The 16,639-nt window shown below is 36.1% G+C and overlaps 1 protein-coding gene and 1 pseudogene across 1 annotated transcript; both read right to left on the bottom strand.

Annotated features, from left to right (window-relative positions):
• Positions 1 to 2: 2 nt before the first annotated feature.
• On the bottom strand, positions 3 to 3,217 carry LOC133032087 (uncharacterized; annotated as a pseudogene).
• A 1,300-nt stretch (positions 3,218 to 4,517) lies between these two features.
• On the bottom strand, positions 4,518 to 6,985 carry LOC115702636 (uncharacterized). The gene is made up of 2 exons (XM_061106838.1): positions 5,640 to 6,985; positions 4,518 to 5,553 (listed from the first exon to the last, which is right to left on the bottom strand). The coding sequence occupies exons 1-2, from the start codon at positions 6,685 to 6,687 to the stop codon at positions 4,775 to 4,777; spliced, it is 1,827 nt and encodes a 608-aa protein (XP_060962821.1). The 5' UTR covers positions 6,688 to 6,985; the 3' UTR covers positions 4,518 to 4,774.
• Between the last annotated feature and the right edge of the window lie 9,654 nt (positions 6,986 to 16,639).

The raw sequence follows: 16,639 nt of genomic DNA, 5'->3' as shown, positions 1-16,639 counted from the left end.
AATGTAGGGATATTGGCGGCTAAACCACCTGAACTTTACGGTTTGTAACACTTAACCACAAAAACTGAATTTTTGGCGGCTAAACTACCTAAACCTTGGTTCCGTTTTGCTCTGCACACCTCCGTCTAAAAATCACAGTTAAGTGCCACGGTGGACTGCCTACGTGTACATACTTGTACACGTGGCAAGTTTTTAGTGGTCCACGTAATATTAATTTTAAAAAATAATTATTAATATTAAAAAATAAAAATAAAAAATCAGAAAATAAAAATTAAAAATATTTTTTTTTTACTTTTTTTTCTTTTTCTTTTTCCTTTTCTTTTCTTTTTTTTTTCTTCCTCTTTCTTCTTCTTTTTCTACACAACTCCCAGCTCTCTCTCTCTCTCTCTCGTCTCACCAGTTAGGGGCAGCACCAAAGTCAAAAGCCATGGAAGGAGTATTATTCCAGAAAGTATTCCGGCAGGGAAATCACTCAAATTCATAAAGGTAAAATTTAAGTTTTCTATGTAGATTTACATGAACAAACTAGGGCAAAGAAAATCCAGTAAAACCAGATTAGCATAGCAACAAACATTCACATCAATTACTTTTCAATATTGAAAACTTAAAACTAGCCATCCCAATCAAAAGTATTTTATATGAATTTAATGTTGAGGAGTTTACCAACCAAAAATTAAGGCTCATATCTGGTAGCCTCCACCGCGAGCATTCTCATCTTCTTGAACATGAGCGGTCAAGTAAACCCTAGGGAAGTCAGAATCATCGAAGGTCTTCTCCTTCGTTAACTTCTCGACATCCACCTTCTTGAGGACAGTGCGTCTGATCGGGGGACGGTTTCGGCGCTGGTTTAATGTCATCGACGGTCTCAGGATCGGAGGTGGGCACACAGGCCTGGAGCTTAGTCGTCGCCGGACACTCCAGCCGGTACTCGAGAGCATTGGGAACAACCAACCTGTATTCGGGGCTCGCGCAGGGCCCAGTTATCTCCCATGGCTTCTTGAAGTACCGTTTCAGTGTTTGTATAAGAGAAGTGGTGAGACGAGACAGAGAGAAAGATAGGGCTGGGAGTTGTGTAGAAAAAGAAGAAGAAAGAGGAAGAAAAAAAAAGGAAAAAAAAAAAAAGAAAAGAAAAGGAAAAAGAAAAAGTAAAAAAAAAATATTTTTTAATTTTTATTTTCTGATTTTTTTAATTATTATTTATAATTATTTTTTAAATTAATATTACGTGGACCACTGAAAACTTGCCACGTGTACAAGTGTGTACACGTGGGACCCCACCGCGCACTTAACTGTGATTTTGACGGAGTGTGCGAGCAAAACTAACCGGGTTTAGGTAGTTTAGCCGCCAAAATTTCGGTTTTTGTGGTTAAGTGTTACAAACCGTAAAGTTTAGGTGGTTTAGCCGCCAATATCCCTTAAATGTATGTATGTATGTATATATGCCGATTAATTAAGACTTTCTTTATGAGCTTGAATATGTTCCACCAACGTTTACTCATTTTTTTTTAGGACTGAAGCTAAGCTCATATGATATGGTAAATTACAAGCCATTAGGACCATGAGATGAGTGGTATAAGTTAATTATAGATGATAAACTATTATATATTGGTCTAACATGGCCAGATCGATTCTCACTTTCCAATTCCTTTTGAAGCAAATTATACGTACATCACTTCCTACCCAAGTATATAAAGCATTATATCTGTTTTCTTCACAAAAAAAAAAAATAAGTATATAAAGCATTATTTTTCAAAATATATATATAAAGTATTATTTAAATATTTTTCTTTTGAAAATAAGCAATTTTTAAATATTAGTTTGATATCATGATCTATTTTTCTTTTCTGATGTGTTTAAGTATATAGAAAATGACTAAGCTTTTATTTTTACTTATAATAATTAGAAGTATAAGATAAGTATAAGTTATTTTTATAGTTTGGATAACTATTATATAAAAATTTTATTTTAATAAATTTTTTTTGAATATCATTAAAAAATAATCTTTTGTGAGTAAACTAAGAATTATTTAAATTATTTTAATTTTATAAATAACTTCTCAAAAGTCCATTTAGGAGAAGCTACAAATCCTAACTTTTTCTAAAATAGTTTTTAAATTAAATAATATTTTATTTTTTATATCCAAACACTCTTAGAAGTAATTTTTTATTCTAAAAGCTAAAAAAGAACTTATAAAAACTAAGTCAAACAAGGCCTTATGTTTAGTTTAGGAGAAAAGAGGAAAAAAGAAAATAAAAGAAAAATGGATAGAAGATTTTGTTTGGTAACGAAGAAAGTTGAACAAACGGAAAAATAGACAGAAAAATATTACTGGGTCCCAAAAAAAATTAATTTTGAGAATTAATAAAACAAACACATTAAACTAATATAGTGAGTGGGAGAAGGAATAAATGTCAATGTAACCTAGGACATCCATTATTGATTAACACCGAAGGAGTATAGACTAGTCTCGAGACGGCTTAAATTTCATCTCTCTAAGGAAGGTATGTGTCTATACTATTGTTCAAAGTTGATCTCTTGAATAAGATAAGAAGAAGTAATAAGATAAGAAGAAGTGATGTATTTTAGTGTGACACCGACCCTTAAGGCGGTGTACTAAGTTAAGTCATAGAATCTAAAATAATGGTTACACTCACAAAGTGTAACTAAGCTTCGTGTGGTTAGTTGTTAACTTGGTCAAAAAGCAGTATTTTATATATTAAAAAGAAAATATGAGACATTTAAATTTATTCAAAATAACAAATATGAGAATTGTCTCATATCAATGAAATTGACTCGATACCGACCATAAATCGGCAATCAATTGTCAAAGAGTTTTATCGTGGAATAACACTTAAACAAAATTTTATGTATTTTACTTGTATGTGCTCATGAATCACGTTTATAGACTTATAGTAATTTTGAAATGATATTTATTATTCAAGTATAACCATTATATCATTTTATTTATTTCAAAAATATCTACTATGTCAAATTCTTTTAATGTTTTACTAGCAATTGAAAAACTAATCTAATCTGAGTGGAAATCTAATCTGACATAATGATGGTTTGTGAGAACCACAAAATTTTTTCTTACTGAGTTGTCTTTGTAAAAAATTATGCATTGCACATGATTACGCTAATGTATGAGGCAGAGACACATGAGTCTATCGTAGACAAGAGGACTCAAGTTAGCATTATTCTTGAGTCGCTCACTCATTGTTTCAAAGTGTTCACGATAAGCTGTGTAATGAACAAGTTATAGTTCAACATGACTCTATAGTTGAACGAGTTGATTATGTTGAAAACCTTAACAAAGATAAGTCCAAGAAATGTGAGTCAAACAACATTAAAGCAAAGTTCATCTCTCTTTCTTATTCGAATAAGAAAATGAAACGGGACGGTAGGGATAGCAGTAACAAGCCCAAGCCGAAAGGCAAAATGGCACCTAAAGCCAAAAAGAATAAAGTCGGCCCTAAGTCTAAAAACAAAAAGGTAAAAGACAATTGTTTCTATTGTGGCAAAAAATGTATATTGTGATTGGAAAGGTGATAAATTTTTATATTGTTAAAATGTTATTGTAATTATTTTGTATTGTTATAGATTGTTTTTAGTTGTTATTTGTAAGTTTGAATTGTTTGGTAACGTTTAATTAGTTGTTATGAAATTTTCATCATAAATTTCAATGCTTTAATTTATGTGATTGCTGATTATTTTGATAGTCAATTCATCTATTACTTTCCTTAGAAAAGAATAAAGAACATGAGATATCTCGAAAAAACTCTCAAAGATGGAATCACCGTACATATATTATTGCTATAAATTCTGATTGCATGCATACATAATTTTGTTTTGTAATAAATTTTAAACTATATAACAGTACTTTTTAGAGTTTGGATCAAAAAAGCATAACAATGAATTCAAAGATTTGTTATCTTTACAATGTGAATATTGGTTAGCAAACTTATTAATTACTATATTATATAATGCTTTTTTTTTTTTGTGTGTGTGTTGTAACATATTATTAGACTTAGAATTTTCTTTTTTTGTGTTGTAACATATTATTAGAATTAGATTTTTTTTCTTACATATTATTAGACTTAGATTTTATTTTTTTTGTGTGTCGTAGCATAATTGTGGTAAATTTTGTGTATATGTATATATATAAACTTGTCATTTTTTCAAAATATAAGTTTATAAAAATATTTTTAATGTGTGTTACAATAACATTAATTAAATAAATTAAAATATTAACTACAAAACATTTAAATTAGAATAAATATAAATAAAAATATATTAAACTAAACAAATTCCAATTCATAAATATAAATATTAATTTTATAAAAAGTAAAATAAAGACATATATGCCTTCGGTTAAAATAACCAAAGACATAGATCCCTCGTATGTCTTCATCATTTATTTCAATACTTATGTCTTCGCCTTAATAATCATTTGTTCCAACAAAATAATCTCGAAGATAAAATGGGTTTTTCTAGTTGTGGTAAAAAAAATTATTTGTAGTAGCAAGAACATGTGATATTGAACGTAAGTGAACAAATTAAACAATCATAATAGTACTATAGATAAGAAAGATTGATAAAAACTTATGTCTTTCACATTAATATTATTTAAAATAAAATTATATAAATTCATCTTTAAGAGAACAAATTACACTGAATAGTCTCATTGACTTTCCATGTTTTATAATGACTTTATTTGCTGAAAAATGAACATCAATTACCATTTGTAACTGTATAGAGGGAGTGATCTATCTCATCATTTTTTGCAGACAACTCCTTGTCCGTTTATTCCACTACCACAACTTAAGCTCGGTAGATCTAAACCTTCTAAAGTATCTTCATCTTTATTGTTGATTCCATTAAACCTTGCAACAACACAATCAGTAGCAAACAAGTTTGAAGTTTTAAAGTCTCTTTCTCCACCCATTACAGGCATTTTTGCTCCAACATTCACACGACTCGTGTAGTCTGGCCTATATGTTTGGCCTAACACACCAGTTACTTCGTTACTTAAAGAGAAGAACTTGAATCTAAGTTCGAGATGGGCAAAGGTATCCTCTTTCGTTATACCATAGTTGTGAATCCTTGATTCCTCTGCAGTTATAGGCACAACCTTTGCAGTGATTCTAAGCATTCTATCAATCTCCACCATGATATTGTTAGTGTCAACACCTCTTACTACAAAAACACTTGGGGCATTGTTGGATTGCCATCGAGCACCTTTGGATTCTTGTAGGATAATTGGCTCACCATCAAAGGTGATGAAGAGACGGTCAACTGAGTCATCCCATGTATCAGTTTTAAGTGCACCAATGGAGAGTTGGTGCTTACCGAAGAGAATTCCAATTGATTGAACCCAAGTGAAGTCTCTTTTCATATTTGAGTTACGCTTGCCAATGAAATGGGCATTTATATGGAGGTTAGAATCAGATAGCAGACAAAAATCGTTATCTTTCTTACCATGGAAGTAGAAAGTGATGCCATCTCCACCTATGAAACGAGGATCTTGGCACACTGCTCCAGGTTGGTCACATTCTACATCCAGCCAAAATTATATAATATTATTAAATTTAGCTAATACATATATAAAAAGAAATAATACTTTTTGTGAGAAAACTTACTACAAACTGGCTTGCAGGTTACACAGTCGACCTCACATCCACCAGGGCAAGAGTTGGGACATACATGTTCAGTATTGTAACATTGAGGATAGTTCCTATTCCAACATCTAGCCCTCTTAACTCCAGCATCGGATTGGGTTGGAGGAGGATAAGGTGTTTGAGTTGTTGGTGATGGTGGAGATGGAGTAGGGGTAGGTGGTGTTGGTGATGGTGGAGATGGAGTAGGGGTAGGTGGTGTTGGTGACGGGGTAGTGGGGGATGGTTTTGGGGGTGATGGTGTCGGAGTGGTGGGAGATGGAGTTGGGGGTTTTGGAGAAGGAGTTGTTGGTGATGGAGTAGTAGGAGATGGTGGAGGATATGGTGATGGTGTTGTGGGTTTTGGAGAAGGTGTTGTGGGTGATGGTGTTGGGGGTTTAGGAGAAGGTGTCGTGGGTGATGGTGTTGGGGGTTTTGGAGAAGGTGTTGTGGGTGATGGTGTTGGGGGTTTAGGAGAAGGTGTCGTGGGTGATGGTGTTGGGGGTTTTGGAGAAGGTGTCGTGGGTGATGGTGTTGGGGGTTTTGGAGAAGGTGTTGTGGGTGATGGTGTTGGTGTTGGGGGTTTTGGAGAAGGTGTTGTTGGAGGATAAGGTGACGGTGTTGGGACTTTTGGAGAAGGTTTTATGGGTGATGGAGTACTAGGTGATGGCTTTGGGTTTTTTGGAGTAGAAGGCGATGGCTCTGGGTGTTTTGGAGTAGAAGGTGATGGTTTGTGGGGTTTTGGAGAAGGTGTTGGTTTTGGGGGTTTCGGAGTAGAAGGTGATGGTTTTGGAGCTTTTGGGGATGGTGTTACTACTGGTGGTGAAGTAGTAGGAGGTGATGGTGTTGGGAGTGTTGGAGAAGGTGTTGTTGGTATTGGGAGTGTTGGAGAAGGTGTTGTTGGTGTTGGAGTGGTAGGTGTAGTTGGAGGATAAGGAATTTCTGTTGGATAAGGAGTTGGAGCTGCAGCAACCATTATTTGGAGTAGTCCCAAGAGGGCTACAACAATGAGATGTGGGCTATATTGAGCCATTTGAGACAACTTTCTCTATGTTCTTCGCTTTAGGGTTTATTATGAGTACTGAGTGTGATTTTTCATTTCCTGACTTTCCTTTATTTATAGTCACCATGGGAGTGTATCCTAAGATGATTGTATGCATGCCTTCTATTTCGGATCATAAGAATAACACTCATCTCAATATAAAATTGGGTTTCACGTGGCACTTTGTGAAAGTCAATCCATTTTCAATAATTCATATATATAGTTTTAAAAGTTATGTTGCGTTCGACTGAAATTGGCATCACTTGGGAACCAAGACTACACAAAATAATAACACTTTTAGCAAATGGTACGACTCGTCTATATATTAATCTTTAAGAAATACAATTTGATTTTATTCCAAATATGTATATATATATAAAGAAATATCTTACATTAATTATCTTCTGTTACTGGGCTTGAATATATATGTTCCACCAAGTCCAAGTAATTGAAGTGTTACCTTTACAACTTTTAATCATTGTTTTCTGATTAAAGCATATGGTATGGGAAATCACAAGCAATTAGAACCATGAATGAATATAAGTTAATTATAGATATGATATTATTGGTTTAACATGGCCAGACCGATCCTTACTTTCCAATCCCATTTGAAGCAAATTATGTATCACTCCGCTGCCCAACTGAAGCATTATTTAACTATAATTTAATTCTGGTTATTGTTATTTTTTTTGTTTGAAATGTACGTACTCACATATAATTTGATGGGTTTTTATTTAAAAATATATTTACAAAAAAAAATTCAAATTATTTAATAATTACATAATTCACCATAAATATATCTTTTTATCTATAATATATCTCATATATTTTGTAATCAATTAAGTGAAGTAAACATGTAGTCATTAATTATAAAAAAGTTGCTTCATTAAATATAAGAGTCCCTTGTTTCATTTTTTTTTTTTTTATATTTTTGTTTATTAATTTAGCATTCATAATAATGTATTAATATATAATACTTAAAAAATTCAAGAAAAAAACGATATAATTTAAACAAATGAATAAAATTGTATACTAACAAAATTTTGTTTATATTAATTAATATCAATATTTAATTATTATAATTATGTTTATATTATAATTTTTAATGTATTATGTTTATTATAACAATATTTTAAAAAGTATTAATGATGTAATATTTTTTATTATAAAATAAAAGTTTATTATCTATTTTTAAATAATTTATTACAATTGTTTTGTGTGGTAAATCAGAAAAATTATATTCCTCAAACAATAATCAATTACAAACACCAATGCCAGCAAAACTATTAATTACAAATTGTTTTTACGCACTCTCTTCAGTATTGGAACCTTGTTGTGGCCCCAAAGAGCTTCGATTCTTGCCTTGCAAATACAATAAACCGTAACAGCCACCATACAAGTATAGACTTTGCGCCTAAATCTGTTTTCATTTCAACTTTTCACCCAGTTAAGCAGCCCCTGAATTCAAGTACTACCACCCTTAAAACCAAGTTAATCTTTAATTAACAGCTTCAAGAATTTTCTTACTATAACAGCAATCAAAAAACAAATGCTTACAAGATTCCACTTTATCCCTGCAGATTATCATCTGAATGATCAAGCTTCACACAAATAACAACAATGGAAAACTGATATTGCATAACTTCCATGAGAGAAAACTATTTTTAACAGATTTTTGGTATGAGCAACCTTCTTCCAATACCAACTCGCATCCCTCATACTCCCACCAATCTTTATCTTTTATATAAACCGAGTTTACCCATTTAACCCACAAGTTATCTTTTTTTAAAGAAGTAACCCAAACATGTTTTTCTATAGCACCAATTTCCACAAGGCAATATCCTTGAAGCCTAAACCTCCTTGCTTTGTAGGCTTGCAGAGACCTGACCAAGCCACTTTTTCGAGCCCTGAAGACTCCTCCTTTTCTGTCCAAAGGAAGGGACAACAAATTTGAGTTGTTAGAGAGTCTCACATTGATAATGTGTTGAAACTAAATACCATATATAAAATGTATGGGCTACAACTACTCCACTCATCGCCAATTAACCCCATTCACCTTATCTTAAATTTTAACATGAGCAATTTTCTTTATAGTTCTTTTCGGCATAATGATTAGTTGAGACCAATAAGCATTAAGGACAGAATTAATAAGAACAATTCTTTCAGCATAAGATAAGTTTTGAGAGCTCCATGTTCTAATTCTAGTAGACATTTTTTCTATCAAGCACTCACCGTAAGCAAAGGACAACTTTTTAGAACAAATTTTCATGCCAAGATACATAAAAAGAAACGAACCTCTAGCAAAGCCAGACAAGTCTATGATTCTTTCAGCCTCCACAAAATTCTTACCTCCTAGAGAAAGCTTCTGATTTTCTTTTGCTAGCACCAAGAACAAAAGTTGTCCAAAAACAACTTCAACCCCTGAAGAAATAACAACATGGCAACTTTAAAATAACTCTTACAAAAGAGTAAAAGGCCATCCGCTAAACACATATGTGTGACATTGAGTCTTTGACGTCTCATAGGGAAATTGAAATAAGCTATGTTGGTAATTTTATCTAAGATTTTGGAAAGATACTCCATACTCATCACAAACAAGAGAGGAGACATTGAGTCTCCTTGCCTTAATCCTCTTTTTGATTGAAGGTATCCATGAGGAGTACCATTAATCATGAAACAAAATCTAGGTGTGGAGATGCAAACCATAATCAGATTAATGAACTTATCTTGAAAATTCAAGGCCTCCATTATTTTCAGGATAAATTCTCAATCAATAGTATCGTAAGCTTTTTGGAGATCAATTTTGAAAAGGCAAGCAAATTTAGCACCTTTCCGTTCATAGCCACACACAAACCAAAGTGGCTTTGTGAGCGATTTTTCTTCCTTTTACAAAGCCACTTTGGTTCTATGAAATAATACTCGGAAGAACCTCTCTAAGTCTGGCACAAATCGTTTTTGTAGCTATTTTATAGATCACATTGCAATGGTTGAGAATATTCCCGTATGTATAGCCACTGAGTCTATAAATTTGCTACTTCAAAGGATAATAACATTGTTTAAGGTGCCATGACATATTATGGCATGATGGATGAAATATAAGAGCTAGATTATACATTGTTCTGAATTGCCCTTTTAAAATATGAATAGGTAGACGTCAATGTTGGAATTAGGACTGACGAGTTTGAATTTACTTTGATTGATCTAAATAAGAAAGGAAGCAAGAACGATCCTCGTCATGGCTACGTACCAAGCAGTGCAAGTATTTTACATACCAGATCCAGATAATGGTAAATGGTCTATTATTTTATCGACGCCAAAATGAAAGTTTGTAGAGAATAAAAATAATGGTAAAAATGATCATTTAAGTCATTATTGTTTCATTGTTGGACAACAGGTCAATGAACAAATTTAGGATGTTCATCATGACATTGACATGGACAATGATGAATACAGAAAAAATGATATCGGGGAAGGAATTTAAGTTGACTGTGATTTGATCCAAAAGAAATGATATCGAGGATTTAACGAATAAAGGAGAGTATTTCAAGTTCTTTGACCTAGAGCCTCTCAACACCAACAACGACAAAAATAAGCAAAAAAATTGTTGACAAATTGGTAGAATGGTTGAGTGCAATGAATCATAAATCTTAGATGTTCTTCACTTCTTGGAATGTCGGGTAAGTACAACTACGTACTATCTAAGGACTATTTAAAATTTAATTTCATTTTTTTAAAATTAAAACATAATACTTTCTTATTGATTTCTTAGGAAACATTGAATGCTTGAGAACGTTTGTGCAGGGAAGATTATTCATTTTGGATCCTTTAAAAGGACATAAACGCTACAAAGATACTTTTCGATTTTCCTTTTCAAGTTGAATTTTATTAAATTTATACTAATTAATTGAATCTAATATAAATTATTGAATGTAGGGCATTTGAAAAGGTCGGTGGGTGGTTCCAATGAGTTACTGAAACTACATCTTCGGTTATTACAAAATAATTGAAGACATAGGTAGAAAGATCGAAGACGTAGGGTATTTACTCACTCGATTTCCATCTTCGACTCCACCTATGTCTTTGATTATTTTGTAACAACTGAAGAGATAGGCCCCTCATACGTCTTCAATGTTTTTGGGACCTATGTTTTTACCTTAATAGTCTTCGGTAGCAAGATTTTTTTAACAGAATTAATAAACTAGTCTAATAACTGAAGATAAAATCTAATTTTCTAGTTGTGAAACCTCGTGATAGTCATTTGCTCTCGATCATTGCTCCTAACATAAAAATAACATAAAATTATACAAATGTCATCTCCTCTCGGTCTCGATCAATATACAACTAACATAAAAATATTCTTATTTTAAATGCAAATATAAATTATTTTATAAAACAATGTGTTTTAAAGTAAAGTTGACCATAACAAGGTTTCATGATAAATTTTTTGAAAATAAAAATTATTATAAGTAAATAATATTTTCATTTTTAAGTTTTATTGCACACACCTAAAAAAAATAGACTAATTGGCCAAGACAATACCTCGATCAACCATAAAAAATGCTAATTTTAGGACAATTAAACCAAAATAACATTTTCATGCGCTTGTGGGTTGCTTGTTAGATAATGAGGTCTTTTTCGAGACAAGACTAATCTCCAATGCAAACTAATTGCAATTTGTCATTCAAAATCTGGATAAAAAAAGTTACAGCCAAGAAAAAAGGGTTTTATACCCAACTTACATGAGAAAACCAGCAGAAAAAAGACAATTCAAAGGTAAAGAAAAACTCCCAGCAATTCCCTCAATGGTTTTCCATCTTAACAAACTCTTGTAACCACTTGGGTCTTACGCGCACTCTAGGTTCACGCGCCTTATCTACGCCTGCCTCCATGCTTTCTCTGGTATCGTTGGAGCTTGGTGCGTTCCTTGGCTGCAATTCGATTGGAAGTTCTTCCTGCTGCCAGCCTCTTAATCGATCCACTATCACTTCTTCCTTCAACTGGACTGGGCTAGACAATTGGGCTTGGGCCGGCCCAACACTGCTCCCCTCTTCGACAACAACCTTGTCCTCAAGGTTGACAGCTCCATACATTTGCTCAAATTCAGCGAGATCCTCCCAAGTCGCATCTTCCATGGCACTTAATGACCATTGCACCAGCACTTGTTGCTGCCCTTTGTGCATTCGTGAGGAAAGAATCGCTAATGGTAGCATGACTGGTTTGTTGCTGACACTTAGTTCTGGAAGAGAGTAGCAAATCGGTGGGTTTGGCCCATAAAATGGTTTCAGCACCGATACATGAAATGTGGGGTGTATTCTACTGCCTTCCGGTAATGCGAGTGTATATGCCACAGGTCCAACTTGAGCAACAATGGAAAATGGGCCAAAGTACCTCTTAGAGAGTTTGGGATGTAACCGTTGAGCCACTGTAGCTTGCCTGTATGGCTGAAGCTTCACGAGAACCAGATCCCCAATTTTAAACTGAATGTCACGGCGTTTCTTGTTTGCTTGTTGTGTCATTCTATTTCTGGCTTGCTGCAGATTGGTAGTTAACTGACGTAGTATTGCATCTCGAGTAAGTAAGTCCTCCTCTACTGCCTGGATTCTTGTGATGCCTCTGGTGTAAGCTGGGATAGTAGGGGGAGTGCGACCATAAACAGCTTGGAATGGAGTCATACCAATTGCTGAATGTTGACTAGTATTATAGTGGTATTCCGCCCATGAGAGATATTTACTCCACATCTTCGGGTTGTCAGCTGTAAATGCCCTCAAATATTGTTCCAAGTAACGGTTGGTAACTTCTGTTTGCCCATCTGTTTGTGGATGATAGGAGGAACTCATCTTCAACCTTGTTCCCATCAACTCAAACAATTTTTTCCAAAAGGCACTCGTAAAAATTGGATCACGATCTGAGACAATCGATCTCGGCATACCGTGTAACTTAATGACCATGTTAGCAAACAACTCCGCCACTTTTGTTGCTGTGTAGTTACTTGGAAGAGCGCCAAAGTGGGCATATTTAGTAAAACGGTCCACTACCACCAAGATGTTCGAAACTCCCGCTGATTTCGGTAACCCGACTATGAAATCCATGGATAAATCTTCCCAAACTCTTTCGGGCAGCTCTAAAGGTTGCAGTAAACCATATGGTGTTGTGGGCGAATACTTGATCATTTGACATATAACACATCGTTGGACAAACTTTTGCACTTCCGTTCGCATTCCAGGCCAAAAAAAATTTGCACTCAAACGAATGAAGGTTCGATTAGGTCCTGCATGACCCCCCATCGGTGTTTCATGAAACTCACGCATGAGTTCTTGTTTGAGATGAGAGTTGGAGCTAATCCTGATGCGATGTTTGTAATAAAGTAACTCGTCCCTGACTGTGAATGGTGTATCGCGAAGCTGACCCTTCTCCCACTGTTCATGTAATTTTCGGAGCTCTGGACAGGTAGTATTTTCTTGCCTTATTGTTTCTAAAAGTTCAAAAGAAGCTGCGGATTGAGCTGCTGCCAAGATAGAAACTGGACCCTCAAATTGGCGAGATAAACCATCTGCTGCTGAATTCGTTCTACCGGTCTTATACTCTATTGTAAAATGGAATCCCAGTAATTTCCGAAGAAATTGTTGTTGCTCAGGTGTTTGGATCACTTGGGTGAGTAACTCCTTCAAACTCTTATGGTCTGTTCTTATGACAAACTGGCGTCCCAACAGATATTGTCTCCACTTAGTGACCGCTTCTACCACTGCTCTGAGCTCTCGTAAGTAAGCCGATGTGCCCAGAAATTTTGGCCCCAGTTTTTTGCTAAAAAATGCTATCGGATGACCCTCTTGCATCAACACTGCGCCTAAGCCCACATTCGATGCATCAGCTTCAATGATAAATTGTTTGGTGAAGTCCGGCAGTGCCAAAACCGGCGTTTCTGTCATGGCTGTTTTCAGTTGTATAAATGCCTTCAAAGCCTCTGCTGTCCAAGAAAAATTGTCCTTCTTTAAAAGCTCTGTCAAAGGTGCGGCAATGGAAGCGTAATGTGCAACAAATCGGCGGTAATAACCCGTCAATCCGAGAAACCCACGTAGCTGCTTGAGTGTTTTCGGTTGAGGCCATTGAACCATGGCTTCAATCTTGGATGAGTCGGCTTGCACACCGTTGGCTGAAACTAAATGCCCAAGATATTCAATCTGTGGTTGAAAGAAAGTGCACTTGCTAGCCTTGGCAAAAAAACAATGAGTTCGTAATAGCTGAAACACCATCCTCAAATGTGAAACGTGCTCTTCCATTGACTTACTGTACACCAAAATATCATCAAAGAAAACAATAACACAGTGACGGAGGAGAGGCTGAAATAACCGGTTCATAGTGGCTTGGAATGTAGATGGCGCATTCGTGAGGCCGAAAGGCATGACGAGAAATTCATAATGTCCCTCATGAGTGCGGAACGCTGTTTTGTGAATATCTTTCGGGTCCATACGGATTTGATGATACCCTGCACGCAGATCCAATTTCGAAAAAGTGGTAGCACCTCCCAACTCATCTAATAATTCGTCTATTGTCGGAATAGGGAAGCGATCTTTGATAGTAATATTGTTGAGGGCTCGGTAATCAACACAGAAACGCCAGGATCCGTCTTTCTTTTTTACAAGTAGCACTGGGGAAGAATAAGGGCTGTTACTCGGTCTAATAAACCTCCACTCCTCCATTTCCCGAACCAATTGTTCAATAATGTCCTTCTGAAAGTATGGGTAGCGGTATGGTCTGACATTTACAGGTTGTGATTGTGGCTGTAGAAAAATTCGATGGTCCGAACTGCGGTGCGGTGGTAGTGTTTTTGGCTCTGAAAAAATGTCTTCAAATTCAGTAAGTAAGGCTCGACCTTGTTCGGGCAGTGTAGAATCTATCTTCATTATCGGTTCTTCTGTTTTGTGATCCTCCGGGGAGACAGCTGCCAGCAAAAACACATCTCGCACGTCTCCATCCCGAATTAGTGTGTGTAATTTTGAAATGGACAGCTGCTGAGTTGTTGGAGCAGACGATCCCGCTAATTTCACCACCTTCCCTTTCCATTCAAATTCCATTGTCAATGCCTTGTGGTCATGAAGACAAGGGCCCAATGTTTGTAACCATTGCATACCAAGCACAACATCCAGTCCCCAAATTGGTAACACAAACAAATCTACAACAAACTTATGTCCTTGTAAGCTTAACTCAACTCCCAAACAAACCTGTGAACACCATAGAGAATTTCCATTTCCCATATATACTTTAAATTTTTTTGTGTCAGAACACTGTAATCCCAGCCGAAGTGCCAACTCTTCTTGAATAAAATTGTTGTTACTCCCAGTGTCAATCAATACTTCTAGCGATTCAGAACCGTGTTGAGCAATGATACGAAAAATACGAGGATTGGCAGCATTAGAAAGTGCATTCAAACTGACCTCTTCAGCCACTGTTTCAGAGCAATCAGAGAGAATCTCCATAGCCGTTTCGATGTGCGCATCCTCCTCCTCCTCCTGGGCACACAGTATGAGCACCCGATTCTTACATTTGTGTCCCGCACTAAATTTCTCATCACATGTGAAACATAGACCCTTCTCACGCTTCTCCTTAAGTTCCGCTGGAGATAATCGTTTGACCGGTAATGCTGGTTGATGTGCCTTAGGAATCGGTGATGGTGTGATAGTTGTGGTTGTAGCTGCCTTCGGTGATGCTGGAAAGCTGTTCTGAATTGAGGGCGATGGAGTAACTCTCGGAGGCCATTGAGGGCGATATCCATCACCACGAGCTCGAGTGAGGATGTCATCATGGCGATCCTCATATAGTTGTGCCTTCGCCATGGCGTCTGCGAGATCGAATGGTTTAGACAATAATAGTTCTCTTCGAATTTCTGTTTTCAGGCCCCAAACAAAGTAATTCAGAAAGTAGTGATCGGGAACACCCGAAATCTGAGTCATCAACTGTTCAAATTCCTCCCGAAACGTCGATACTCTCCCTGTTTGCACCAACTTAGCAATTTTTCCCAGTGGATCATCATAAATGGATGTGCCGAACCTCAACCGTAATGCTCGCAAGAACGACTCCCAATCTGCGAATCCGCCCCCCTTCTCCATCCATTGATACCAAGTGGACGGAGTTCCTTCAAGATGAAAAGCAACCATAGCCAATCGCACAGATGGATCCACCTGATGGAGATCAAAGAACTTGTTCATCTTATAAATCCATTCTTCGACCCCTGCCCCTTCGAATCTGGGTACCTTGACCCTCATCACTTTCAATATGGAATTCACCTCACGAGTCTCAGTGTTGGAATTCGAACGGTGTATGGTCGCCGACTCTGTTGCGTGATTGGAATTACCGAATTCCCCCTGTGGTTTAGACGCTGAAAACTGAAGCTGGTCCACACGAATATCCAAACGAGCCACCTGTTCATCCAATTTCTCAGATACTTTGGTGAATTGTTCTTCGGTATGCTTGTGGAGGCTGGCCTCCAAGGCTTGAATCATTGCTGCAAGTTCCTCGTTCTTCATGCTGAAAATCAATGAAAGCACCAGTGTTAGATAATGAGGTCTTTTTCGAGACAAGACTAATCTCCAATGCAAACTAATTGCAATTTGTCATTCAAAATCTGGATAAAAAAAGTTACAGCCAAGAAAAAAGGGTTTTATACCCAACTTACATGAGAAAACCAGCAGAAAAAAGACAATTCAAAGGTAAAGAAAAACTCCCAGCAATTCCCTCAATGGTTTTCCATCTTAACAAACTCTTGTAACCACTTGGGTCTTACGCGCACCCTAGGTTCACGCGCCTTATCTACGCCTGCCTCCATGCTTTCTCTGGTATCGTTGGAGCTTGGTGCGTTCCTTGGCTGCAATTCGGTTGGAAGTTCTTCCTGCTGCCAGCCTCTTAATCGATCCACTATCACTTCTTCCTTCAACTGGACTGGGCTAGA

The sequence above is a fragment of the Cannabis sativa genome, chromosome X (assembly GCF_029168945.1).
Source record: "Cannabis sativa cultivar Pink pepper isolate KNU-18-1 chromosome X, ASM2916894v1, whole genome shotgun sequence".
NCBI classification, from domain to species: domain Eukaryota; kingdom Viridiplantae; phylum Streptophyta; class Magnoliopsida; order Rosales; family Cannabaceae; genus Cannabis; species Cannabis sativa.
Note: the sequence above shows the minus strand (reverse complement) of the source record. Positions and strands in the feature narration are given on the sequence as shown.

Coding starts and splice junctions, on each gene's coding strand:
- LOC115702636 (XM_061106838.1), bottom strand. CDS start 6,687: ATGGCTCAATATAGCCCACATCTCATTGTTGTAGCCCTCTTGGGACTA. Junction 5,554..5,639: donor AACCTGCAAGCCAGTTTGTA/GTAAGTTTTCTC, acceptor GGCTGGATGTAG/AATGTGACCAACCTGGAGCA.